The 27,059-nt window shown below is 35.6% G+C and overlaps 1 protein-coding gene across 1 annotated transcript in view; it reads right to left on the reverse strand.

Moving 5' to 3' along the window:
* Positions 1–27,059, reverse strand: part of LRP1B (LDL receptor related protein 1B) — a 1,748,032-nt gene that overhangs the window by 257,536 nt on the left and 1,463,437 nt on the right. The window contains exons 58-60 of the mRNA XM_049888441.1: positions 16,964–17,086; positions 14,603–14,784; positions 1,852–2,051 (exon numbers count right to left, since the gene is read on the reverse strand). Coding sequence (XP_049744398.1) covers positions 1,852–2,051; positions 14,603–14,784; positions 16,964–17,086 — 505 coding nt within the window. The remainder of the gene's footprint in view (positions 1–1,851; positions 2,052–14,602; positions 14,785–16,963; positions 17,087–27,059) is intronic.

The following is a 27,059-nucleotide window of genomic DNA, read 5'->3' on the forward strand; positions in this document are numbered from 1 at the left end:
GTCGATTCCGACTCCTAGCGACCCTATAGGACAAAGTAGAACTGCCCCATAGAGTTTCCAAGGACCACCTGGTGGATTTGAACTGTCAATCCTTTGGTTAGCAGCGGTAGCACTTAACCACTACACCACCAGGATTTCCACTTTATATGCATAGAAAGGTAAAATATATACTATATACTAAGACGAATATTTGACTAGGACAAATATTTGACTAACTGATGCTAAATAAGAACTGTATGTAACTGTTCTGACTTACTTATAAATTTGACTTAAAGACAGACTTAGGAAAGGATCTCATTTGTAACCCAGGGACTACCTGTATATCATCCAAGATTGTTGTAGAACATTTCATTATCGATTCTTTGGGAGAGATATAACTGCTGAGAGCTGCGATTTTGATTTGTCAACATTACTTTTGCTGTAATTAAAATCCTAAAGTGATCTTTAAATAATTCTTCACTGAAACTCCATCCTGATGTGTTTCTTTATCTCCATAATTGGAATGCCAACACCTAAATAAGTGACTCAGCCAACTATACTTGTCATACTTCAACTGTTCCTATGTTTGCAAAAGCTCCCTGTCAGCACTTATGTTAGGAGGACATATTTATTTAAACATAAATCAAGAGGGACTTAGGTAAATCTATGAAGTAGTGTGACCTCAGTGCCTTTCACCTCCTTTTTCTTTAACTCAGTGTCTTCGTTCTGCCTAGTGGCTGTCCAAAGATCTTCCTCAGGACCCCATACCTGCGTACATTTGCGGGCACCACCTGACACCAAAATCCCCCCTCCTTACCACCTCTTCTCCAGGGGTTTTGTTCTAATCTTACTGCCAGGGCATGAAGCAGTCTGATAAACTAAGCCACACTAACACGTTGGCTTTTTTTGGGATCTCTCTGTGAAACTTGTACTTTTAGAGATATTTGAACATGAAAACATCTGATAACAAAGGTACTAAAGATGAGTAAAAAAACATTTTCTTCTTCTCAGGGAAAAAAAAAAAATCTAATCCTCACAAGGAAACTTGCATCTAAAATAATTTGAGAGTTCATCTGAATTGCTTGTGATTTTTGTTATCTCTCTGCCATCTTTCTCTGTCCCTTTCCTTCTCTATTATGACCTTCTCTATTCCCCTTACTGATTCTCTCATTCTATGCTTTTACCCCCTTTTAAGGCTTCTCTCATCCCTAATTCTAGTGTTACACCCCTTCATGTCCAATTTCTTCTTTAATTTGTTTTGGACTTACAGTTTTTTAATCTACTGAGAGTTATCCATATAGGACAATAAAATATAGAATTTTATCTTCATTCACATTCAAATTATCTTGTGGAAGTGATTCTACTTTGAAAGTTATTTTCACATTAACTTTTGTTGCTATTGCTGATTAGGCAGCAACACATAGTATAATTAAAAATTTTTAAATAATATTACTCTGCTGTCCATAAAGCTCTATACTTTTAGACTTTTTTTTTTTTTTTTAAGAAAACATGAACAAATCCTAGCAGATTGAAGTGACAATCTCACCTTTAAACACAAATATACTCCTATTTCAGTTAGGACACATGTATATATTAACTTATAAAGCTACCAGTTACTTATTATAGAAACACTATGTAGAAAACTACAATTAAAGAAAACATTGACAGTATCAAAATTATTTTTATGTATGAATTATATAATTTCTGAATAAATATATCTATTCTAGTTTACTAATATTGTTATAAAGGAGACCAATAATGTAACTTTAAGAAATGTGTTTTATGAAAGTATATAAAATATACATATTTATATGTTTTTTCCAAATTTTATGCATTGGTAAAATACTGAATAATTCGTGCTACTGGACCAACCTTTGTGTCTATGAGAACCATCCATGTTGCTGAATTCAATGTGATTTTCATCAGCCCAGTAGAGTCTATGGTTGACATAATCTATTGTAAGGGCCATAGGTCTAGAAATCTTGGTTTCTATGACAACACTTTGATTGGTTCCGTCCATTCCAACACGTCCAATGTGAGGAAACTCACAACAGTCAATCCAGTACAAATACCTAGGAAAGAAAATCAGTAGCCATTTTGTTTACAGACATTCAGAGCAACATATCAGACAATATTTCAATCATTTGCTCAGCTGTTCCCAATTAATTCCTGAAAACTTTCCGAATGGTACCTTCAAAGAATTATGCTTCAGTGTAAACATCTCTAAGATTTTTAATTAAACCTGCACTATAAACAAATGTGGAATATCCACATAATTTTAAACATGTTTCCTTTTAGTGTATAAAACTGTATATATATATATATATATATATAAACCCCCCCAAAAAATATATATACTATATAATATTTCTACAGGTCTTACCAAATTATAGATGCCCCAAACTAAAAGATGTAAGCCTTAAAAGAGCATCTATAATGTTGGAGCAATAACACTATCAACATATATATCATTTTCTTTTTGCTTTTTACCTATGAATTATTCAAAATGTATTATGAAGGAGTATATTTTATTTGTTTAAATATGCATTGTTCAATATGGTAGCACTAGTTAATTGTGACTCTTCAAATTTAAATTATTGCAAATCAGATGAAACTTAATAAACAGAATTGTTTCTTAGTTAAACTAGCTACATTTCAAGTGTTCAAATAGTCACATGTGGCTATTATAGGACAATGCTGATATGACACATTTCCATCATCACAGAAAGTTCAATTGGAGAACACGGATTTAAATCATTTTATTGGATGTTCAAGAGTAGAACATTTCAGACAGTGAGGGAAAAAAAAAAAAACAGTAAAACGAAGAAAGAAATATTGATACTAAAGTTAATTCATTTGAATTAAATATATATATTGCACCCCATAAAATAAAAATAAAGTATAAGTGATAGAGATTACTTAGGAATTTATCTTCATTTAATTTAAACCATTTTTTTTTTTTTTTCTCAAGTAGGGAAAGTCACTTTATTTTCTTGGATACATTTTCTTATCAATATAATTCAAGATTTTGGTTAAACCCATTGTTGCCATTGAGTCAGCTCCCATTCATAGTGACCCTATAGGACAGAGTAGAACTGCCCCATGAGATTTCCAAGGCTATAATCTTTTTTAATCTTTATGGAAGCAGATTGACACATATTTCTCCCAAAAGATTCGGGTTAGAGGATCTTAAATATTATTTCACATTCTAACTCTAAAATTGAAATATAGTTTTCCTACATTTCGTCCTTCCTTTTTGCTAAGGAAAGGATCCATAGCAATTAATCCTTAAGATTTGAAAGATGTATAATCAAAAGAACACAGTAAGGAAATTATTCTATATGGTTTTAAAATGGATATATTCAATTAAAATTTAAAATGTTCCTTAAAAAATGTTTTTCTTATAAATTCTGAATGAAATAATCATGTTCAGGTATTTTAACCACACTCTAAAGTAAAAGGTTTTCAGTAAAAGCCACTTACCAAATACAGGACTAACATAAATAAGCATTGTAAGAAATGTGTTTGCATGTTTGTGTTGACTATCACTTTTGGGTGTGGAAAAAGGCAGTGGACGATGGATTATAAAGATAATGGAAAACAGCCTTTGCTAGCAGAAATATCATTAAATTGTGGTATTTAAATGGAGAAATATATCTCTGAGAAGAATTAAGCAAAATGAAGACTGTTTTGAGCAGAGACTCAAAGCGGGTTTTGAGAGTCAAAACTTAAAGCACACCCTAGCCTTACAATGTCACAGTTAGTCTCATATAGGGCCATACTGGAGTTACTATCCAATACTTGAACATAGTTTGAAAAATCCCAAATCTTCAGTAGTGATATATGTCATGCCCTTCAAAATCTGGGTGTTCTGTTTATTTAAATCTTGAATTATTAACTAGTATTTTTTTTTTTTGAGACACAAACATATGGTAGTAAAATATGTCTTCTAGAAAAACATGTAATCCATGCCTTTCTTGTAAATTTATGGAGGAGCACATATCTGCTTATTCTAGAGATAATAGCAATATGGATAAAAAGGAAGAAACTGGATCAGAAAGAAGAAAAATGAAAAAATTTATCTTATAGAAATAAGTTAAAACAAACTACTTTAGGTGAAGGGAAAGACAACACACAATACAGACGAGGTCAGCACAATTGAACTAAACCAAAAGCAAAGAAGTTTCCAGAATAAACTGAATGCTTCAAATGCCAGCATAGCGGGGGCAGGGGTCTGGGGACCATGGTTTCAGGGGACATCTAAGTCAATTGGCATAATAAAATCTATTAAGAAAACATTCTGCATCCCATTTTGTGGTCTTAAACGCTAGCAAGCGGCCATCTAAACTAAGATGCATCAATTCATCTCAATCCACCTGGAGCAAAGGAAGATGAAGAACACCAAGGACACAAGGTAATTACAAGCCCAAGAGACAGAAAGGGCCACATAAAGCAGAGACTACATCAGCCTGAGACCTGAGGAACTAGATGGTGCCCAGCTACAACCGATGACTGCCCTGGCAGGGAACACAACAGAGAACCCCTGAGGGAGCAGGAGGGCAGTGGGATGCAGACCCCAAATTCTCATAAAAAGACCAGACTTAATGGCCTGCCTGAGACTAGAAGGACCCCGGTGGTCATTGCCCCCAGACCTTCTGTTGGCCCAGGACAGGAACCATTCCCAAAGCTAACTCTTCAGATGGGAATTGGACTGGACAATGGGATGGAGAGGGATACTGGTGAGGAGTGAGCTTCTTGGATCAGGTGGGCACTTGAGACTATGTTGGCAACTCCTGTCTGGAGGGGAGATGAGAGGGTAGAGGGAGTTAGAACCTTGCAGAATGGATAGGAAAAGAGAGAGTGGAGGGAGAGAGTGGTCTATCTCATTAGGGGGAAAATAATTGGGAGTATGTAGCAGGGTGTATATGGGTTTTTACGTGAGAGACTGACTTCATTTGTAAACTTTCACTTAAAGCACAATAAAAATTAAAAAAAAAAAAAAAAGAAGAAGTTAAAACATTTCCCCAGCTTTACTGGCTGCTGAATTTTGAGAACACTGGCATATCAATTTTTTTCTAATAAATGTGATATGATTATGTCAGCTTCTTTCACATATGTTAGATATGACCAAAGTTATTTGTGCTTCTATACAACCATATGTCATGCTTTTAATAATCGTGTATAGGCAAATAAGAACAGTATTTCAATAATTTCTGAAACATTAAAAAGGTCCTATACAAATTGGTTTAATTAAAGAGCATTTACGTGTATCTGTTTAGCCATTTACTCTGCAAGTCCTTGCACTTAATTAGAGCCAATTCGATGGTAACTAACAACAACAAAGTTGATCTTCTTCCATTAAATGCTATCAACAAAAATACAGTAAATGACTGGATATGGATGATAGTTTTGAAGTCATTAACTAAATCATCATTTTTATATGGCCTGACCTCTGTATAATTGCGATTCTAAAATGTCATCTGTATTCTCAACTTTTTCATTTGGCTAGTCTTATCATCTTGAACCAAAATAATCAGAAAAAGAGAAAGAGGATATTTCATGGAGATCAGCATCTGCTGCACCCTTCTCAGTAAGACTGTTAAAATTTCCTACTCTGAAATCCTCTGCCTGACATTTGAGTCTTTCATTATGGGGCCCAAGTATACTTCTCCACATTACTCCCCACTGCTCATATGTATGAAATTCAGCTCTAGTCAGAGTAATACTTATAGTTTCACATTTTCACTTCTGTAGTCCTAACATACTTTCACTTCTGTGGTTTTATCAAATCATGTGCCTTCCTCCTGCCTCTTCATTTATAGATCTTTTTCATTCAGACATAATTAACATTGCCCCTCTGTTCTCCACAAATTCTTCCCAATTGGTGTTAGTTCACAATTCTCAAAATTGGTTATAAGATCATCCTCTTATTATCTCTTGTAGGAATTCTCAGATCCTTTAATATGCTAACTGACATTGTGATTCTCAAAGATGGAGCTCTAGTACTTATTTTTTTAACACATAGTTGTGAGTAACGGCATTATATTTTCTTACAGCAGTTCACAAGGAGCCCTCATGGCTCAATAGTTAAGCTGTTGGCTGCTAACCAAAAGGTTGTTGGTTCAAATCCACCAGCACCTCCTCAGGAGAAAAGACCTTGCAATATGCTCCGGCAAAGATTTCAGCATAGGAAACCTTTTGGGCAGTTGTACTCTGTCCTATAGATTCACTGTGAGTCAGAATGGACTCAACAGCACACACCAACAAAGAAGTTCACAGGACTACTGCGTCAGGGAATACACTTTGGGAAAATGGGTTTTAGCCCATTGTAGTCTACAAGATTTTTTTTCTTTATCACATGTGTATTTGAACAACACATATAGAACAACACAAAGTAGTAATGATATAGGTTTTCAGGCCTCATAATTACAGAACCTGACTCAATAAATCAGTGGTAGAACATTTCTGATAAGCCCTGAAGCTATCCTGAAGTAGGAAGAGAAATATGTTTTAATACACTGATTCTCTGATGCCCTGTTATATGACAGATATCGCTAATTACTGGGAGTAGAGAGGTTAACATATATGATTTTTTGAACAGTGACCTTTTATCTCTTTCAAATTTTAGAAGAAAATATAACTAAATTGAAATTTTTAGTTTTTTAACATTTCTTGAGGATCATGTATCCTGAGGCTTTCATTTTACTGATAAACTGAGACCAAAAAAATAAAAAAAAGCTATGCCTTTTGCCCAAATCCATTATGATAGTTAATGGCCCAGTTGAAACAAAAATGTGGGTCTCTAGATTTGTATGCTAGCCTTTTTTCCTAAGTAACACTATTTGGAGTCTTAAGCAAACAAGCCTCAGAAACAGGTTGTATTGTTAGTGCTGTTGAGTCAATTCTGACTCACGACAACCTTATACATAACTACTTTTTAAGTAACAGAGCAAAATGTTCCCCAGTCCTGTGCCATCTTCATGATCATTGGTATGTTTGTATACATTGTTGTGTCTATTGTGTTAATCCATCTCATTAAGGCCTTCACTCATTTTCACTGACCCTCTACTAAACCTGATGTCCTTTTATAGAAATTGATCTTTCCTGATGATGTGTCCAAAGTTAGCGAGTCCAAGTCTCAGCAACCTTGCTTCTAAGGAGCATTCTGGTTTTATTTCTTCTAAGGTTGCTTGGTTCATTTTTCTGGAAGTGCATGGTATACTCAATACTCTTTGCCAGCATCCCAATTTGAATGCATCAATTCTTCTGTCTTCTTTTTCATTGTTCAGCTTTCTCATGCATATGAGACAGTTAAAAAGACCATGGCTTGGACTAGATGCACCACACTTATCAAAGTGAGACATCTTTGCTTTTTAAACTTTAAAGAGATGTTTTGCAGCAGGTTTGCCCAGTGTAATACATTGTTTGATTTCTTGACTGTGGCTCCATGGACATTGATTGTTCATCCAAGTAGAATAAGACCATTGATAACTTCAATTTCTTCTTCATTTATCATGATGCTGTTTATGAGTCCAATTGTAATGATTTCTGTTTTTTTTCGTATTCAACTATAATCCATACTGAAGATTGTAGTCTTTGATCTTCATCAGTAAGTCCTTCAAGTTATTTTCCTTGTTGGAAAGCAAGATTGTATCTCAATGAGTCTCCAATCCTGATGCCATATTCTTCTTCATGTATTCCAGTTTCTACGGTTATTTGTTAAGCGCACAGATTGTGTAAGTAATGTGGATACAACCCTACCACACAATTTTTCCCACTCTGAACCACATGCAGAATTCCTTGTGTTTGAATGACTGCCACTTGTTTCATGTACAAGTTCTGCATGAGTACAATAAAGTGTTCTGAAATTCTCAGCCTTTGTAATGTTATCCATAATTTCCTGTGATTCACAGTCAAATGTCTTCATGTAAAACACAGGTTTTATTGATTACTCAAAGGCAATAAAACACAAGTTTTTATCTACTTGTGTAAGAAACAGATTACTTGAATTTACATTCCAGGGTCATCCATTACTAGCTATGTAAACCTGGGCAATTTATGTAGCCTCAGTGAGCCTGGATTGACTCATACGTTGAAAAGGAATGATAATAGTTTCCCTTATAGGTTCACTGTAAGGATTAGATGAGATAAAGTGTGTAATAAACTCAAAACTTTTACAAGCTCATAACAAATGTTCAGTAAATGCTAGTTATTATTTTATCTGAACTAGTATGGAATTTTTTAGTATGGAATATGTACATAGGTTGAGTAATACCTATTGTATACAGATTTTACATGTATTATTACATGATTTACCTGGATTTTATGTATGTTATTACATTATTTTTCTATTTTTTTGCAGCAAAAAGAATATTATGAAAATATTGTACTGATTTAAGGAAATGTATAATTTAAATGTACTGAGGTAAGTATGAGCCTTCATAAAAAAGATTTATTGTGACTCTCTGAATGCATAGCTAATTTTGGATGGTTAAATATAATTTTATTTTCCATACTTAAATACCACTACTACTTACACATTTTTTCATGTGTCTCATTAATCCAACACTAGACATAATGGAAATTTTAACTTCTGAAATGTTTTTGTTGCTGTGTGCGGTCTAGTCAATTCTGACTCATAGCGACCCTACAGGACAGAGTAGAACCGCCCCATAAGGTTTCCAAGGCTGTAATCTTTACAAAAGCAGACTTCCCCACCTTTCTCCCATGGAGCAGCTGGTGGGTTTGAACCATTGACTTTTTGGTTAGCAGGCCAGTGCTTAACCACTGCACCACTAGGGCTCCATACTGGAACACAACCCCTTAAATATCACCTATGTACAAAATTTGCTATAAATAATTAAAATTGGAAAATGAAAAATTTAGTGAAACCACTAAATTTCTGCCAGATAATATGCAATGGCTACCCAAGATCACATACGAAAAATCTCAACCCCAAATAATATACACCGTATAAGTTATGGGTCCCTGATGGCACAGTGATTAATATCTTGGCTGCTAACCAAAATGTCAGTGGTTTGAATCCACTAGCCACTTCTTGGAAACCCTATGGGGCAGTTCTACTCTGTCCTATAAGGTAGCTATGAGTCAGAATCGACTTGACAGCAATGTTTTTGATTGTTTGTTTTTTGCCTAAGTTATAAGCAAGCGTAAACATATAAAAGAATGTCTGCTTGTAACCATAACGACAGGCTTCTGTAATTCTGAGGATGTCTTTTGAAGCAAATATAAGACACTGTATTTCTCTAAAATAAATTAAATTAGATGTTTTCATTGTCCTCACTATTTTTTTCATTGATTTAAGGAATAAATGATGAGAAGTTCCTCCACCTACAAAAATTCTGATTTTGAATGATAAAATTACTCAATAGCCTGATTTGGAATTATAAAGTTACTCTATAATCATGTCCTGTGAGCTTTTGCTTAAATATGGGAATACAGAAATCAGCTGTTTGGATAGGTTTAAAAATTGGAAAGGAAAATGAAAAGTTTTTTTTTTTTTTTAAATTTTGACGTGACTGTTCAGTGAGGTATTTCTGTGTTTCCCTATAGAGATCAGAAACTGAGTTATCACTCCTGGTATGCCTTTCATTCCCTCACAACATAAGTTCCCTTATGACCCTTGAAACATGCAGGTTATTTACAGACCAATGTATTGGTCTGTGCATAGGAACACATACAATGTCCCTGTGGCTATGCCTTGTGCTCTATGCATATCCAGTTACCTATTTGTTATTTTCATTCAACAGTGATATTAAGAGTCTCCTTGCTAGGCACAAATAATGATTAAGCTCTGATCTTTATGCTAAAAGAACTCACTTTCTAGATGAAGAGTTAGACAGTTACATAAATAACTCTTAAGTGTGTTCTATATGTGCTGACTACTTAGACATAATTGGAAAATGTTTCACTGAGTGTGTAATATTTCTGCTGGCTTTGGAAAAAATGGAGGGTTTTTCCAGCTGGAGAAGTAGAAAGACATTCTAGGAAGAGAGGGTAGAGTAATCCAAAATACAGAAGCAAAAGATGTTGTCTTTTGAAATTTATTTGCATAATCATGATTCATATAATCAATAATGGATACAAATACTGACTACATAAAGTGTTCTACACATATTTTCATTAACATATGTTTCAAATTCAAAATAGCACTTAATGATTTTCTTTTCTTGTGGATTTGTTTGTAGATTATTAGAAAAGGAAAATAAACGAAGGTACGGATTGAGAAATAAAGCATATTTGTAATGACTCATACAATGCTTTCACTTTCTAGGCCTGCTATAACAACTGGGTGGCTTAAAACAAACAGAATTTATTCTCTCGCAGCTCCAGACGCTAGAAGTCTAAAGTCAGTGTGTAGGCAGAGCCATGCTGTCTTCTGAAGGTTCTAGAGAAGACTCCATCATTGCTTCTTCTTGCTTCTAGGGGTTGGCAGCAATCTTTGGTGTTCCTTGGCTTATGGCAGAATAATTTCAATTTCTTCATCTTCATATGAGCATCTTCGCCCTGAGTATGTCTGTGTCCAAATTTCCCTCTTCTTATAAGGGCACTGGAAACCCTGGTGGTACTGTGCTTTAGAGTTATGGCTGCTAATCAAAAGATCAGCAGTTTGAACCCGCCAGGAGCTCCTTGGAAACTCTATGGGACAGTTCTACTCTATCCCGTAGGGCCTCTATGAGTTGGAATCAACTCAACTGTGATGGCTTTTTTTTTGGCTTTATAAGGACACTAATCATAGGATTAGGGCCCACCCTAATGCAATATGACTTCATTTTATCTTGATTTCATCTGCAAAGACCCTACTTCCAAGTAACCTCACATTCATAGGTTCCAGGTGGACACGATTTTTGTAGGTATATTAGTCAACCCAGCACATGCAGATTTCTTCATTTAGTTTCAAACAACTCAGAATTTTTTTTGTAATTAATTATTAAAATGGAAATAAAAGGTACACTTCTTTTTGTTTGTTTTCTTATTTCTCATTTGTATGGTGCATGGTCCAAGATCATATCATTGCTGAAAACTCTAACGTGTTGTAATAGGAGAAATATGGCATCAAAGCCTGAAAACTGGGTTAAATTCCCAGATTAATTTTTTACCTAATTAAAGTCATTTTGAGACTGAATTATGGGGAACATAATAAAAATACTATTATGCTCACTCAGAGACTTTGGGTAAATGCTATAAGCATCTAAAGTGATAAAACTGAAAGATATGTTTATAATTGATAAAATACTATAGAAATTGTACTGATATTCACAATTAATCGTTATTAGTATATGGGAATTCCTAACCTCAATAGGTCCACAAACTTATCATTCCCTTTCTTAAAACTGCCTCTTTACCTGTGTCCTCCATATGCTGAAGAAATCAGTCTTCTACTTACCTGCTTGCCCAGGCCATGGTCTTGTAGTTTTTTTTTGTTTTCTCCCAGATATATTTTACTCTGTACAGAGATTTAGTGTCAAAATCTCTTTATTATATTATCCTTACTTGGTTATAATCATATGCGTTTCTTGAAATTCTTTGAATGTGCCATGCTCTGATGTGTCTGTTCTTTCCCAAGAAGTCTTCTCTTACTGCCTGAAATATTGCCAGCCCTGAAGTGCACTATATCATCTGGCTGATTCTTACTCCACCATTCTTGCCCAGGAAGCTTTATGATCTCAGGTGAGACACACACTTTTTCTATTTTTCTCTATCTTATGAGTCATGGCATTGCATTCTAATTATTCACACACCGCTATACTCACTAGACTGTTAAATACTTAGAGAGACTGTGCCCTTTATTTTATATTTCCAATTAGAACAGTTCCAGATAAATGCTAAATGCTGATGAAAATATGCACTGAATAGAGTAGATAAATAAGTAGATGAGATTTTTTTCGCCCATTAACTTGTCATATCACATATTCATTTTAAATCTTTCATTAACCCTTTGGTGTCCAGTCGATTCTGACTCATAGCAGCCCTATAGGACAGAGTAGAACTGCCCCATAGGGTTTCCAAGGAGTGGCTGGAGTTTTTGAACTGCAGACCTCTTGGTTAGCAGCCATAGCTCTTGGCCACTGCACCACCAGGGCTCCTCTTTCATGCTAGTCTTCAGTTAACATATTTTTTTAAAACAATTATTCAGAATTCATGATTAATTAGAACACCTGTTCTCAAACTAGACTAGATTACAGGATGATTAGAATAGCAAGAAAAATTAGGATTTTAATGTGACAACTACGAAAATAAAGTATTTGGCTACTTGTACCTTTCTTACCATTCTTCTAACCACCATATCCAAATTGGACAGCAATTGATAGGTTATTAAAATACAGGGAAAAAATAAAACACTCCCTCACAAAAGTTTAGATTGTCCAATGGTCCTCATCCTCCCTTTAAAATGGTCTCTGCCCTGTTTCTCATACTATCTCAGGACAGAGATCATACTTCTCAAGGAAACAGGGGGTTACAGTATTGGCATATTCAAAGCATATGCAAGATCACAGTGATAATCTGAGGTATAAAAACTCAATAGGAATTTTATTAAATAACTTAATAATTTAAGCTGCTGTTTTGAAGCCACTTTGCTCAACGTTTTATATAGTTACAGCATTTTCAGCCTGAAGCTCATTACACAAAAGCTAAATTCAGGTTCCCCTATTGTCTCACCCTGGAGTACTAGCAAAACAGCACAAACAAAAGGTATTGCATTTTATATATTAGACTAAAACCCTAAAACCCACTACTTTTGAGTTTTTCTGACTCATAGAAAGCCTATACAGCAGAGTAGAACTGCCCCATAGGGCTTCCAAGGAGCGGCTGGTGGATTTGAACTGCTGACCTTTTGGTTAGCAGCCGAGTTTTTAACCACTGAGCCACCAGGCCTCCATCTATTAGGATTAAAAAAAAAAAAAAACTTGTGGCCACCTAGTGGATTCCAACTCCAAGTGACTCCTATGGGACAGAGTAGAACTGTCCCATAGGCTTTCATGGAGCTGTGGATTTGAACTACTGATCTTTTGGTTAGCAGCCATAGCTTGTCCCAGCTCTTAACCATTGCACCACCAGGGCTCCTCTATTAGTAGAGGTGGCTTTAATTATTTCATAATAAGGTTGAATTTTTACCTCTTTTAGTTGTTATAATATGGCATATCCATATAATAATCCAAATATTATTCAATTGATAGCAAGTAATGCTTTCAGGACATCTACAATAATTTAGCCCTTTGCTGTTTTAATCGACACTTTTAATAGATGGCTTTATATTGATTATAACTTCAGGCTGCTTTCAGTTTATGGGGTAATAAATGTAACCTGGGAGAAACAATACCCAAAAGTAGATCCAGCTATATTCACTGGGCTAGGGTACAGTTTTTGCTTTACAAGTAGGAAATTCCATCAGACTGTTGTTATCAATGAGTAATGCTTCTTTCATTTAGCCAAGTGAAGCATCTTGAAGACCATAGAGTAAGAAGTTTAGCCTGCCATATTGATTTTGAGAAAAAGAGCAATGGCTTGGCCACTCGAAAATACTTCATAAAATATTAAAGGAACTAAAATATTCACATATTTATGAATGAATATAATTTATAGCCAAGTTTAGTGTATCTGGCTGTTATTTCTTGTATCATCCATAGAAACAGACTCTCTTGTTACTACCCAGTTTCGGGTAATACAGAATTGACATTCTTTTGACTCTTCTGTTGCTACGATAAATAAAATATTCAAAAAGGTAGCAAAATGATTACACAATGATATAGTGAAAAGTTAAAATGTGCACATTACCTTGGGAGCAGAAATTTATTTACAGTACAGATCTTCCCCCATTAGGTATTGCTTTTACCCAAATTAATGTTTAAAATTAAGCTATTAAACATACTATGACATGATCATTTTATCAATTATAAACATGAAGGGCCAATAAACAGAGATACAACGTATTAACAAAACAACAGAATTGATAGTGAATGTTAATTACCATAGTTTAGCAGCCATACACCCCACAGTTTTGATATCTTCACGTGTGTTTGTCCCTCATTTGAAATATCCAGCCTGTTGTCCTTGATCACTACCATGACTTAGTGTCCATTCTCACAATTAATTTTAAATACTGAAATCTAAAACGGACATTTCTCGATATTCTCACTTTGCGACACCTTGTTAATTTTTATCCATGGATTTAGTATATGTCTCTTTCTACAAAGAGGTTCAGATACTACATCATCACATCTGTGACTACTACCAACACTGCAAAACGCGATCTGAGAGCTTCTTCCTGGTCTGCCTTTCTTCCAAGATTTAAAGGCATTAAACTCAGTGAAATCTGTATGTTTTATTCATTTCCAAAATACATTTATCAATTGGTTTAAAAAAAGAGTTCTGTCAAAAAACTTAAAAATAGTTACTGTAAAATCTAGTCATTTCAATATATTTCACCACGGCAGTCACATTAACTTTTTTTTTTTTTTTTTTAATTCTCAGTGAGAATTTCTACACGTTTATATTTCACATTGAATTTCCACATCATGAGTCTGTAGAACCAGATTTACCACACTGAATGTAATCCACAGTCTTAATCTTCAACTTAAAATTTTTAATATTTGTTACCAACCCAGCTCGAGGATCTAAAGACAGGTCCCTTGGAAACTTCAGCCTTTTGCTAACGAGTATAGTAGGGTACAAGCCACTGAGTTTGGATACTTCAATTATTCTTTTTTCTGTGTCAGACCAGTAGAGGTTTTTTCCAATCCAATCAACAGCAAGTGCATTGGGGACAGCTGTATTATGCACTACCTAACAAAATAAAGATGAAACAAGTTAACAGTGTAAATGCCTAGTCTAAGAACTGAGCAATTACTTCTTGATTTTTAAAGAGATAAAGAATTATATTTAAAAATTAGTAAAGGAATGTATGTAAGAATAGAACAATTTACTCCAGTAGGATTACTTACTTGTTCTTGAGAAATTGCCAAATATATAACCAGGTCTCTAGAAATTACATACTGGCTTTAAGAAAGAATAATCAGAATAAAAAGCTGTTGGGTCAGCTTCACAGTTGTTGATCACATTTTCATTACAGTGTAGCCTCTTATAATTAGGGACAAAAAAAATCTACCATGTAAATACACACACACACACACAGAATTATTGGTAGTATTTATATTTAGTAGGTTTAGAGGAGATACCAGTAGAATTCACACTCTCACAACTACCCTTGCCTATTTAAATTACCAACTAAAAAAAGAAAACTTAAGAACATGTACTCAATATTTTGAGCCTAACCTATGAGAAGTAAAAATATATGACCTCTATGCTCATTTCTAACCTATGTCAGTATCAAATATAATAAGGTTATAGGCTTTTTGTATACAAACAGGATACATACAAAATGACAGAGGATCCTTGAATTATGTGACTGGCTATTTCTGAGTTCTCAGTGTTTTCAGGGCTACATGAAACAAGCGATTGAAACTTTGAGCAGGATACAAGTAATAATGATATAGTTAGAGACAAGAAAACACTGAAATCATTCTATAGTTATTTCTTTCCCTAATCAATAATAATACAAACATATATCAATACTAGACACACAGAAAAATAGCAACATAAACATTTGCAGCAATCGATGATATCAATCTACTGTACCTAATTGCAAGATAATTTTTCTTCTTATTTCCCCCAAATTTCAAATTTGGAGAATTTGGCATGGCTTACTACTTAAATGAAAATCAGTGAATTATTAATCCCAATGGACTAATGATGTATTTTGTGACCTTATGTTATAACATGATTTAAAGTAGTAATGGGATAGAGTGGCAGGGTCGTAGAGACTTTATTTAATGTCTTAAAGATATTAAAATATTTCAGAAAATATAAAGACAACCAAAATTTTAAGTATCATGTAATAAAATATATGAGAAAATTTAAATAATGTAACTTCAGGAATTTTTATAGAAATTGTCAAAGAATATAGTAAATTTGATAAATCATCTGTTTTCTTGTTCTATACAATATATTAATATTTCAGCATAGAAAACATTAAATACAGTTATCTTGAATCACCTAGACCCAACCTACTGGTTGTTATGGAATTGTATATACAGACTTCAAGATTTCATTCATATTTTCAAAATCGATTGCTTCTACCAAAAATTGTAGTTGGATGTTTTATATGTCTACAAAAAATACCAAAACCAAAACCAAACCCACTGCCATCGAGTCGATTCCGACTCATAGCTACCCTATAGGACAGAGTAGAAATGCCCCACAGAGTTCCCAAGGAGCGCCTGCTGGATTCGAGCTGCCGATCTTTTGGTTAGCAGCTGAAGCACTTAACCGCTACGCTACCAGTAATTCGTGGCATTCATCTACTTGCATTTACAACTTCTCTAGAATACACTTTAGCATATACAGTGTAAATAATTTTATTTTAAAGTTCAGGAAAACATAGAAAATGTGCATGTTGTCCACATATGGAATTCTAATATGTATTTAGTTGTAATTCTACCTAATCAGAACATTCATGATTTTATACACATGCATTCAATTATTTCCATCTAAGGTAGGTTAATTTTAATAATGCTATAATTTTAATCTAGAATCTACCATGTAATTTTTTCAGTTACAAATTCTCTGACTCAACTTTTTCTTTTAGTTAAATCAACACAGTTGAATCTCAGACATTAATCATTCAAAACTAAAAGCATCCATCATATTTTCTAGGGTTGTGATTGAGGTTCCAATCCAACATTTACTCAATCTGATTTTATCTCATCACAAGTAGTGGTTTCATAATGAAATATAAAAATAAAAAAGCCTCATATTTCAAAGTATTAATTTACACTGTACAATGTAAAATTCAAACCAATCTATTGCATTCTATGAGCTGTATCATTATCATCAAATAACATTTTCTATTCAATTCAACCATAACAATAAAATATCCAATAATCCCATCACAATATCTAGTTACCTTAATATTACTTCCATTTAAACACATTCTATTTATGCGGCTGCCATTCGGCCGGCTAGAATCAATCCAATAGATGAATTCTTCTCTGAAATCAAAGTCTATAGCAATAACATTGTTTAATCCCTAAAAAAATAAATAAATAATATGTATTAGATAATAGTTAAGACAAATTACTCTTTAATGTTTTAGAAGTTCACGTGAATCATCATATCTCCCTTTGAATCTCAATAATATTATTGATCACAACAAAGAGCATTTGTGAAAAATTATCTGTAAAAGCATCACGTTTTTACATGTTTCCCCACACCATAAACTTAAGATGTTACATAATTTATTTGAAAATATTTTCCAAGTAGGCCCCTAAAAATGTAGAATGTTTATAAATAGTGATTTAAATAGTAATGTGAGAACAAACTGCCTCTAAAGAAATCAAGTGAAAGACTCTCAATTTAGGTTAATATTAAATATAAATTTGATGCCATTATAGCCTGTCCTATGAAGAAGAGGAAAAGAACATACAACTGAACTGTAATGTAAAAAACTCTCTGAAGATCTACGATGAGCTCTGGATAACCATCCGATGAAAGTCAGAAAAGGGGGCTTAAAAACTTTACTTTTCCCAAAGCTCTTCTCCCAACAACAACATAAATGAGCTTTCTTTTTTTTCTTTTTTCCCATGTTTCAAACGGCTCCTTAGGCAATACAGTGTCATATTAGAATTTAAAAGTCAAAACCTTAAGTATTTGCCCTACGAGGAACTGGGTAATCGACATCTTTTTATTTCACATGGTGAAAATGTGAGGAAATTTCTCCCTTCAGACTCATGGTTATCATTTTTCAGCAGCTAACAAAACAGAACATAGATTCAGTGAATGGGTTTCTTGATTTTGTAATCTTTGGTTTGGCAGTTATGCCAAATGATTGATTTGATTTGAGAGCTGTACATTCAGGATCTTGGAATCTTCTTAACTGCTGAATTATTTCAAATGATTGCTTAGGGGTTAGTTTAGTTCAGACTACTGTTAAGGCTCACAGATTTACTACCTCAACAGACTAGCAAAGCTTCAGTAAAAATTTCAAGTGCTTTAACTGATTTTTTAAGGATTGAATAGTTTATTAATATATAAATATTTGTGGGTTAAAAATTAATTGAAGTTACAGAATTTGGTAAAGCCATAAGAAATTTTAAACATGTCTTTATATCTAAGTAGAACTAGGCTGCTTCAATGTTCGCCCTAAAGTTACTGTTAACTCTTAAATTGTTTCACAGAGTCATTTATTATAGTTGTTTGTCTTACAAGTGAGAGTCATCAGGGAGACAAATTTTGTTGTTGTTGTTGTTTTGTTCTGTTTGGGGTTAAAGATAGTGTCTTAGGTATATAGTGCTGCTATAACAGAAATACCACAAGTAGGTGGCTTTAACAATTGGAAATTTATTTTCTCACAGTTTAGGAGGCTAGAAGTATGAATTCAGGATGTCACCTCTTGTTTTTTGTTAGGCGTGATTGAGTCGGTTCCGGCTCATAGTGACCCTATGTACAGCAGAATGAAACACTGACCTGTACTGCACCATCCTCACAGTTCTTGCTATGTTTGATCCCATTGTTGCATCCACTGTGTCAATCCATCTTCTTGAGGGTCTTCCTGTTCTTCCCTGACCCTCTACTTTACCAAGCACGATGTCCTTGTCCAAGGACTTGTCTTTCCTGATAACATGTCCAAAGTATGTGAGACAAAGTCTCACCATTCTTGGTTCTAAGGAGCACTCTGGCTGTACTTCCTCCAGGACAGGTTTGTTTGATCTTTTGGCAGCTCATGGGCTATACTCAATAGTCTTCACCAGCACCATAATTGTGTCTCTCTGCTTGTTTGTTTAATATAGTTTTCTATCTCAAAAGAGATTGATTTAACATATAGCCTACACAAATCCTGTCTCATTTAACAAAACAGACAACCCATTCTCAAATGGGATTGTAACCACAGGCATAAAAACCAAAAACCAACCCGTTGCCATCAAGTAGATTCTAACTCATAGCAACCCTGTAGGACAGAGTAGAACTGCCCATAATGTTTTCAAGGATTCGAACTGCCAACCTTTTGGTTAGCAGCTGATTTCTTAACCACTGAGCCCCAGGATTAACAACACATATAATGGGGGGACATAATTCAATCCATAACAGATGGTAATTGCCAGGTATGAAATTCTCAGTTCCAAAATCTACTATCAAAATTCAGAATTTGATAATAATATCAACATGGACTTAAGCTTATACAAGTCTTTATAAGATTCAGGCTAAAGCTAAATAATTAATGTTCAGATTTTATTTATTTCCAGAAATTTCTAAGACAAAAGATAGCCTATGAATAGAAGCAACCCAGGGAACATTCTGGAAAATAATGACTTTTTTTTCTTTTCTTAGCAAGGCTCAATTCTATTGATGATGGTGTTAACACCTATGCTTTTGTTTGGATTAACGTAAGAAACTTCTTTTTCTACAGTTCCAAGTATAAAACCAAAAAACTAACTCACTGCTGTTGAGTCGATTCTGACTCATAGTGACCCTATAGGACAGAGTAGAACTGCCCCAGAGTTTCCAAGGAGCACCTAGTAGATTCAAACTGCCAACCTTTTGGCTAGCAGCCATAGCACTTAACCACTACGCCACCAGGGTAACCTAAGTATGAAGTTAACCCGAAATAGCCAACCCTCACAGAATTGTATGCCATTGTTCATTAACAAGAGACACAAAGCAGTAAACACCACACAGTGTAAATCCCTCACTTCTCCTATATGAATAAATGTAAGTATATTTCTTGGTGATAGTTTATTATTCAAGACGATGTGACTAATCAATCATAAATCAAGAGTTATCTGGCTATAAGTGCTAAAACAACCCCCAAAAACTAACATTCAGTCACAGAGTCAAAAGACTCATGAAATCTCTATTCACATGCTAAAAAAAGAGAATCTTTTAGCTAAATACACTTAACCAGACATACTGGGGATGTTGTCTATGCAAAATCAGTTAAAGTTATATAATACAAATTGCATATATTACAGAAAAGTTCTATAGAGGGTTTAATAAATTTGTTTCAGTAGCAGACCATAATATCCTTTCTGTTCAAATGTTTTTCTTTCTAGAGGAAAAATTTAACTGGGTTAGGATTCTTTGATGGGTTGGCAATTCAGATGGTTAAATTAGAGAATTTACAAGGAAAAGGGAGAGAAAAATTTGTCTCTAACTTTAAGAAAGACTTTCCCATAATCCCAGTCATGGCAGCATTACTCTATTCCTTTCTTTACAATAATCGATTTAGATAAGGAAAATCCAATTTCAAATTTAGCAAATCACTGTCATAAATTAAAGCCATAAATGCAGAGGAATTGAAGCTCTGAATTCTGACATAATTATCCAGCCAAGCTGGCCATTTTTTCTATAGCTTTACCTTTATTCCCCTCAGAAAGCAGTACAATGCACTCTTTGCTGAATCATATGCAAGAAACATTAAAACAGTCAAGAGGCATGGTCCAAATAATGTCTGAAAACTAGAGTCATCCCAGTGGTTTCAGAGCTGAACATTCATTTCTCAAAATCCTATTGCTTCTTTCATTTCTGTAGCTGAAGATTTGTACTGTTTTGTTCAAGACAATTAATTTAGGAATTGTGTTTTTCTTCTCTGTACAATGTTACTGGAATAAAAGACACTGTTAGAATTGAGTTGGATAACATATTGAAAAGCTACTTGATTAATTTTCATTCCTAAAATCCATGTTATATCTAAATGTGGTATATGAATTTAAGTTCTAGCTGGCCTAGCTACAACCGTATTTTAGAATATATTGTGTAACAAAAATATCTACGAGTTGTTGTAATTTTATGCAATAAACTTCCTGAAATTGTTCCTGACTATAACAACAAATAGGGTAAAATTCAGGATATTAAAGGTAAATCATACTTCGAATCAGCTACACATAAAATTTTCAAATAATTAAGGCAAGGGTGTTATATTTTCATTGATTTTGGCTGAGAGAAAATGTGGAGAAATAATTCTGTTTTCTAATTTATTCTGCGTATGTAGACAAAAATCTGTGAAAGGAAAAAAATGAAGTTTCTACCTCCTAGAACTCTTTGAAAATGTCTATTACGCTCTATGGAAATTGTGACTTAAAATATGTGCCCTGTCAGAAGTTACATATTCCCAGCAGTCCTAGGCAAAACTGAGTTTAAGACTTGTTTTTAATTCCTCCACTCTCTAATTCCTTACTTAGTGATCACCTTCATCAAACTCACTAACAACCCACATTATGCAGATGACACAATCTTGCTTGCTGAAAGCGAAGAGGTCTTAGAGCACTTACTGATGAATATCAAAGGCTACAGCCTTTGGTATTGATTAAACCTCAACATAAAACAAAAATCCTCACAACTGGGCCAATAAGCAATAAATGGAGAAAAGATTGAAGTTGTCAAGGATTTCATTTTACTTGGATCCACAATCAACACCCATGGAATCAGCAGTCAAGAAATCAAACAATACATTGCATTGGGCAAATCTGCTGTAAAAGACCTCTTTAAAATGTTAAAAACCAAAGGTGTCACTTTGAGGACTAAGGTGCACCTGACCCAAGCCATGGTGTTTTCAATCACCTCACATGCATGTGAAAGCTGAACAATGAATGAGGAAGGTGGAAGAAGAACTGATGCATTTGAATTGTGGTGTTGGCAAAGAATATTGAATATATTATGGACAACCAAAAGAATGAACAAATTTGTCACGGAAGAAGTACAGCCAGGATGGTTCTTGGGAGCAAGGATGGCAAGACTACATCTCACATACTTTAGACTTGTTGTCAGGAGGAATCAGTCCGTGGTGAAGGACATCATGCTTGGTAATGCAGAAGGTCAACAAAAAAGAGGAAAATCCTCAACGAGATGGACTGACACAGTGGCTGCAAGAATGGACTCAAGCATAACAACGATTTTGAGAATGGCGCAGGACCGGGCATCATTTCGTTCTTTTGTACATAGGGTCACTATGGGTCTGAACTGACTCATTATACTAAAGTGATTCAGTTATATGAAATAGATTTAAATGATTTTATTCATCAAGGGAAAAATCAGTTAGCTCCATTAAGAACAATCTCTGACAATGTATTAGCCATGAAAGATAACAAAAACATTACTAGTAGAAATCCTTGGAATATGAAACAAGGAGCTTTATTGGGTTGAAGCAAGAGGCTGTCAATGAAACTCTCTTATAGTTCTTTCACGAAGACAATTAATATTGTTGCTAATTAAATCTTTGGTTCAACTAAATCTATAGAATATCCTAAAGACAGAACTTTCTCCCTGTAAACTGAGAAAGCGTAGTCTAAAAAGTAGGAATGTCTAAAGAACTAGTAAAAAGAAAATAAACATGTCTTACTTCCAGAGACCATGCCAAGTAATTAATGGCTGGTACACCTCACTTTAAAGGTACAAAGAGTCTTAGACAGAGTATTGTAGTGTGGAGACATACCCCAAAAGAATGAGGTAATTTTTGATATTTAGTAAATTATCAAATTAGACTAGTTAGACAAAAGGATTAAATTAAGTTAATTAATGAAGAAAACCATTTGTGCAGTAAAACTTTTTCCTTTTAAAGTAATTGTGTATATTTAAACTTCTCCCCAAGGGTATTTCTCTTATATTATTTATCTCTTGAAGATATAGTCATCTAATTCTTATAGATATTTTAAGTATTCTGTCTAATTTTTACAAACAACAGGAAAACATTTTATATTTTACCCTATCTCCTAAGGATTGTTAGAGAAATAGTATGATACAGTGGATGTTGGTGGTTTACAGTAAGCTAAAGATTTAAAGAATGAGTCTAAACCTCACAGAGATTCGTGAATAAGGGAAGTATACGCGTGGTTGATGTTGTTAGGTGCTGTTGAATCAATTTTACTAAGAATGACCCCATTTAACAGAGAAGAACTGTCCCATTGGGTTTTCTAGGCTGCAATCTTTACAGGAGCAGATTTCCAGTTTTTTCTCCCACAGACCTGCTGGGTGGGTTTGAACTGCCATCCTTTCAGTTAGCAACAGCAACCAAAGGCTTTACCATTCCCCTGTGCCACTGGGGCTCCATACATGTGGTAAGCACATATGGAAAGAATGAAGACTCCAGTCAACTGAGAAGCACAGGCCGTATGTCAAAGGGGCAGCTGCTACAAAGCTCAGATTGAGGCTATTCAGAAATGTGGGCCCAGTACTGTATACCCTCCTATTTTTCATGATAGCCAGAAATCTGAATTTTCATGTAAGATTTCCATTTTCAACCTGTGACCTAGGGAAAGGCTAGAAAATTCAACTGTCAGAAAGAATAAATTATCACATCTGCTAATGGATATTTGCACTTAAAATAAGGCCAAATCCATAAGCAAAATTAAGGCAACTTTAACAATAGCAGTGGAAGGTTCCTTTAGTGGGTGGCAAAAATCATTTTAGTTGTTAGTCTTCTTTATATAGCTGAAAATGCACCACATAGATGGTCTTCATCTGTCCCTAAAGCTGGCATAAAAAGATACTACAAAAACCAGAAATATCCTTATTTTGGGTACATTTGTTTTAGTAGAGTTTTCACATATTCTATTGCCTATTATACAGTTGGGGCAAAGGGAAATTTTTAGCAAAACAGAAACGTCTTAGGCTGGGTTCTGTAGAGGAGCAAAACCAGTGAACGAAAAGTTGGCAGGTCAGACAGCAGGCTACTGGCTCACGTTCCCAGAACTGGAGGTCAGAGGATGACAACTCGGTTCAGGACCCAGAAAGGGCAAGCTTTGCCAGAACTTCTATATATATTGGGAGGAGGCAGGGCCAGGATGGTGGAGTTGTCAGAGGCTTCCTCTGGTCCCTTTTTCAACAAAGACTCCAAAAAACAAGTGAATTGATTATATATGACAATCTAGGAGCCCTGACCATCAAAGGCAAAGTTGAGAAATCAGGCTGAGCAGCAGGGGGAGAGAGAGACGGTTGAGAAGCAGCGAGGAGTTGCCAGTCCTGACCCTGTGGTAACTGGCACCCTGCAGGCTGAATTCACTGGAGCAAGCGCAGTGAGGCAAGCAGAAGAGTTCAGGATGCATTTTCCACACTGGGAGAGACCAAGTGGCAGAGAGTCTGCTCAACCCGTCAGAACCAGTGAAAAGTGACACTCAATTAGCAAAAGATAAGTACATGTGTCTAACGTACCACGAGGATCAAAAAACACCTCTTTGGGAAAAACTTCTCTCATATACCTGCCCTCTCCCCACTCTGCACTGGGTCTGAGCTGGCTTCAGAGACTGCCACATCCCCTGGGCCAGAAATAGGACCCATCACACACCCTCAGCCATTCTCCCAGCCTTGAAGAGGAAAATTAACAAACAGGGAAAAATAACTTGCCGGCTCCCCTAAGGTGGGAACTCAGGGCAAAAGCAGCTTCTTTGCCTAGGCATAGGCATAGGGATCCATGGATTTTAATGCCTTTTACTCCTGCATAGATCTTGTGGGCCCATTACAACAGTATAGGCCCTCACTAGCACAGTACAACAAGGTATATATCTGAAGCCTAACTGCAACTGTATCAGCTATATGGTAGAGGCAGATTTGTGATATTGACTTTGCTCTGCCTATTAAGCAGCGTCCTCACCTACCCACATCAGGGGCCTGAGCACTGGTGGCTCCACCCATGCCCCCCAGCCACCCGCCACAGGGGTCCAAGAATAGGTGATGCCTCCCAATCCTTACAGCCAACAGAATTGGGTGTTCATAGTCTGGCTGCAAAACCCACCCACCTATGCACTCTAGGGAATGGGGACACACTTTCCTCACAGACACTCAGGGGCAGCTGTCAGCCCCTGCCTTGCTCAGTGCATGACCTCCTACTGCAGCCAGATACCTGTGCCTATACCAATCATCCTTGCCCATCTAGGACTGTAGGTGAAAGCCTGCACCACACACTCAGTGACCGACTATCTGGACACCTGAACTGAATCCATATAAGAAAAGTAAATGGGCTCCTGGACTCAAATACGTAGTAACAGGTCTAACCACCTGGTGACAGAATGTTAGAGCTTCAAAGGCACCAGTAATCAAACTAGATCACATGAGCAGCCTATTGGGCATATCAAAACAAAACAAGAAGCTAGGACACAGTAAGCAAACATAAAATAAATAAATACAATAACTTTTTGATGCTCAGAGACAAGAGTCAATATCAAATCACATAAAGAGGCAGACCATGATGGCTTCAGCAAGCTCACAAAACAAAGACTAAAGAAATCTTCCGGATGAAGAGAACTTCCTGGAATTACCAGAGGTAGAATACAAAAGATTAATACACAGAATGCTTCAAGAGAACAGAAAAGAGATCAGGCAAAATGTGGAACAAGCCAAGGAGCACACAGACAAAGCAATAGAGGAACTTAAGGTTAGAGAAGAGCATAATGACAAGCTTAAAACAGGCTACAAGAATCCATAAAGAGACAGCAAATAGAAATCCAGAGGATTAACTATAAAATTTTAGAATTGGACAATTCAGCAGTACATCTATATATATTGGATGGAGGCCAAGCCCCCAAGGGCACTCCCTTTCAACTGATTAGCTGCTCACATCAGGTCACAAAATGAAGGATGATTACATGATATCTGCCAAATCATGGCCTAGCCAAGTTGAAACTCAACCTAAACCATTACAGTCCACCCCTTGTCAACTTGACACTGGTATGCATCTCCTTAAACCATACATAATCTCTAAATAAAGACAATTGTAAAGTCATACTTGTGACTAACATGATACAACTAACATATGTACAAAAGAAAATGCACTAGCCCTATTTGCACCTTATATTTTACAATAATTAATGGGATAAGGGAGGAAAAAAAAACAGATATTTGCAAAAAAAAAGAATATATATATATTCATGCACTCATACGTACATAACAAACAAGGGAGAAATACTAAAAACAATTACAGTCCTTTTTTCTCCATCTGGTCATGTGGTCATAGCTGTATTTAGAACTACCTTCTTCTACCACACATTCCATATATCCTTTGCCCTCAGCAAGCACCTCAGCTGGTCATAGTTCTTTGCCTGGTGGGTGACACAAACTTTCATTCCTGAAGGGTCTGGGCCATTAGTAGTAATGCTGAAATTGGGTTGCTATATTTTCCATTTACTTTAATCACAGGGTATGGCAGTACTAAGAGACATCCCTAGGGATCTCCTGTATTCCAGACATACCTTTCTTTATGCTCATTATATAATAGCAGTAATCCAATTTCCCCTATCAGTATCGGTCACGCAAGTCAATACAGTAACTTCCTTCTTCGCTTATTGTTCCAGATTTATGAGGTAGCCAGAGTGGCCAGGTGGCATTCTTAATTTTCAGTTCAGTGGAATCAGTGTTGTGTCTCCAGGTGGGAGCATTCCTCCCTTTGGAACTAGACCTCTAGACACACAGAGCATATGGTCACTGGGACAAGAAGCAAAATCTTTGAAAGTAGGTCACTAGGGGTAATAGTGAGTGATTCCACTTCCATTTCTACCCCTTGATTCCTGGACCCACAAATTCTGCCTATGGAAGAAGTAGCACCATATATTGGACTCCAGTTTAGAGCATATATGGTCTCCTGGAACATTGTCCCAACCCTGCAAGATGTTGCCACCCAGCTGGCACTGTAATTGTGTCTTTAGAAGGTCATTCCATCGTTCTATCAAGCCAAATGTTTCAGGATGATGAGGAACATGGTAAGACCAGTGAATTCCATGAGCATGGGCCCACTGCTGTATTTAATTTTCTGCAAAGTGAGTTCCTTGATCCAGGCAATGCAGTGTGGGATACCATGACGATGAATACGGCATTCTGTAAGTCCATGGATGGTAGTTTGGCAGAAGCATTGCATGCAGGGAAGGCAAATTCATATCTAGCGTGTCTATCCAGTACGAACAAAACACTCCCCATTCCACAATGGTTGCTGGCTGATCGTCCCAACGATTGGTGCCATTTGGGAACTCAGTGTTGGTCTCTGCTGCTGGTAGACTGGACACATAACAGTGTCTGTAGCCAAG

The sequence above is a fragment of the Elephas maximus genome, chromosome 6 (genome assembly GCF_024166365.1).
Source record: "Elephas maximus indicus isolate mEleMax1 chromosome 6, mEleMax1 primary haplotype, whole genome shotgun sequence".
In the NCBI taxonomy this organism is placed as follows: Eukaryota; Metazoa; Chordata; class Mammalia; order Proboscidea; family Elephantidae; genus Elephas; species Elephas maximus.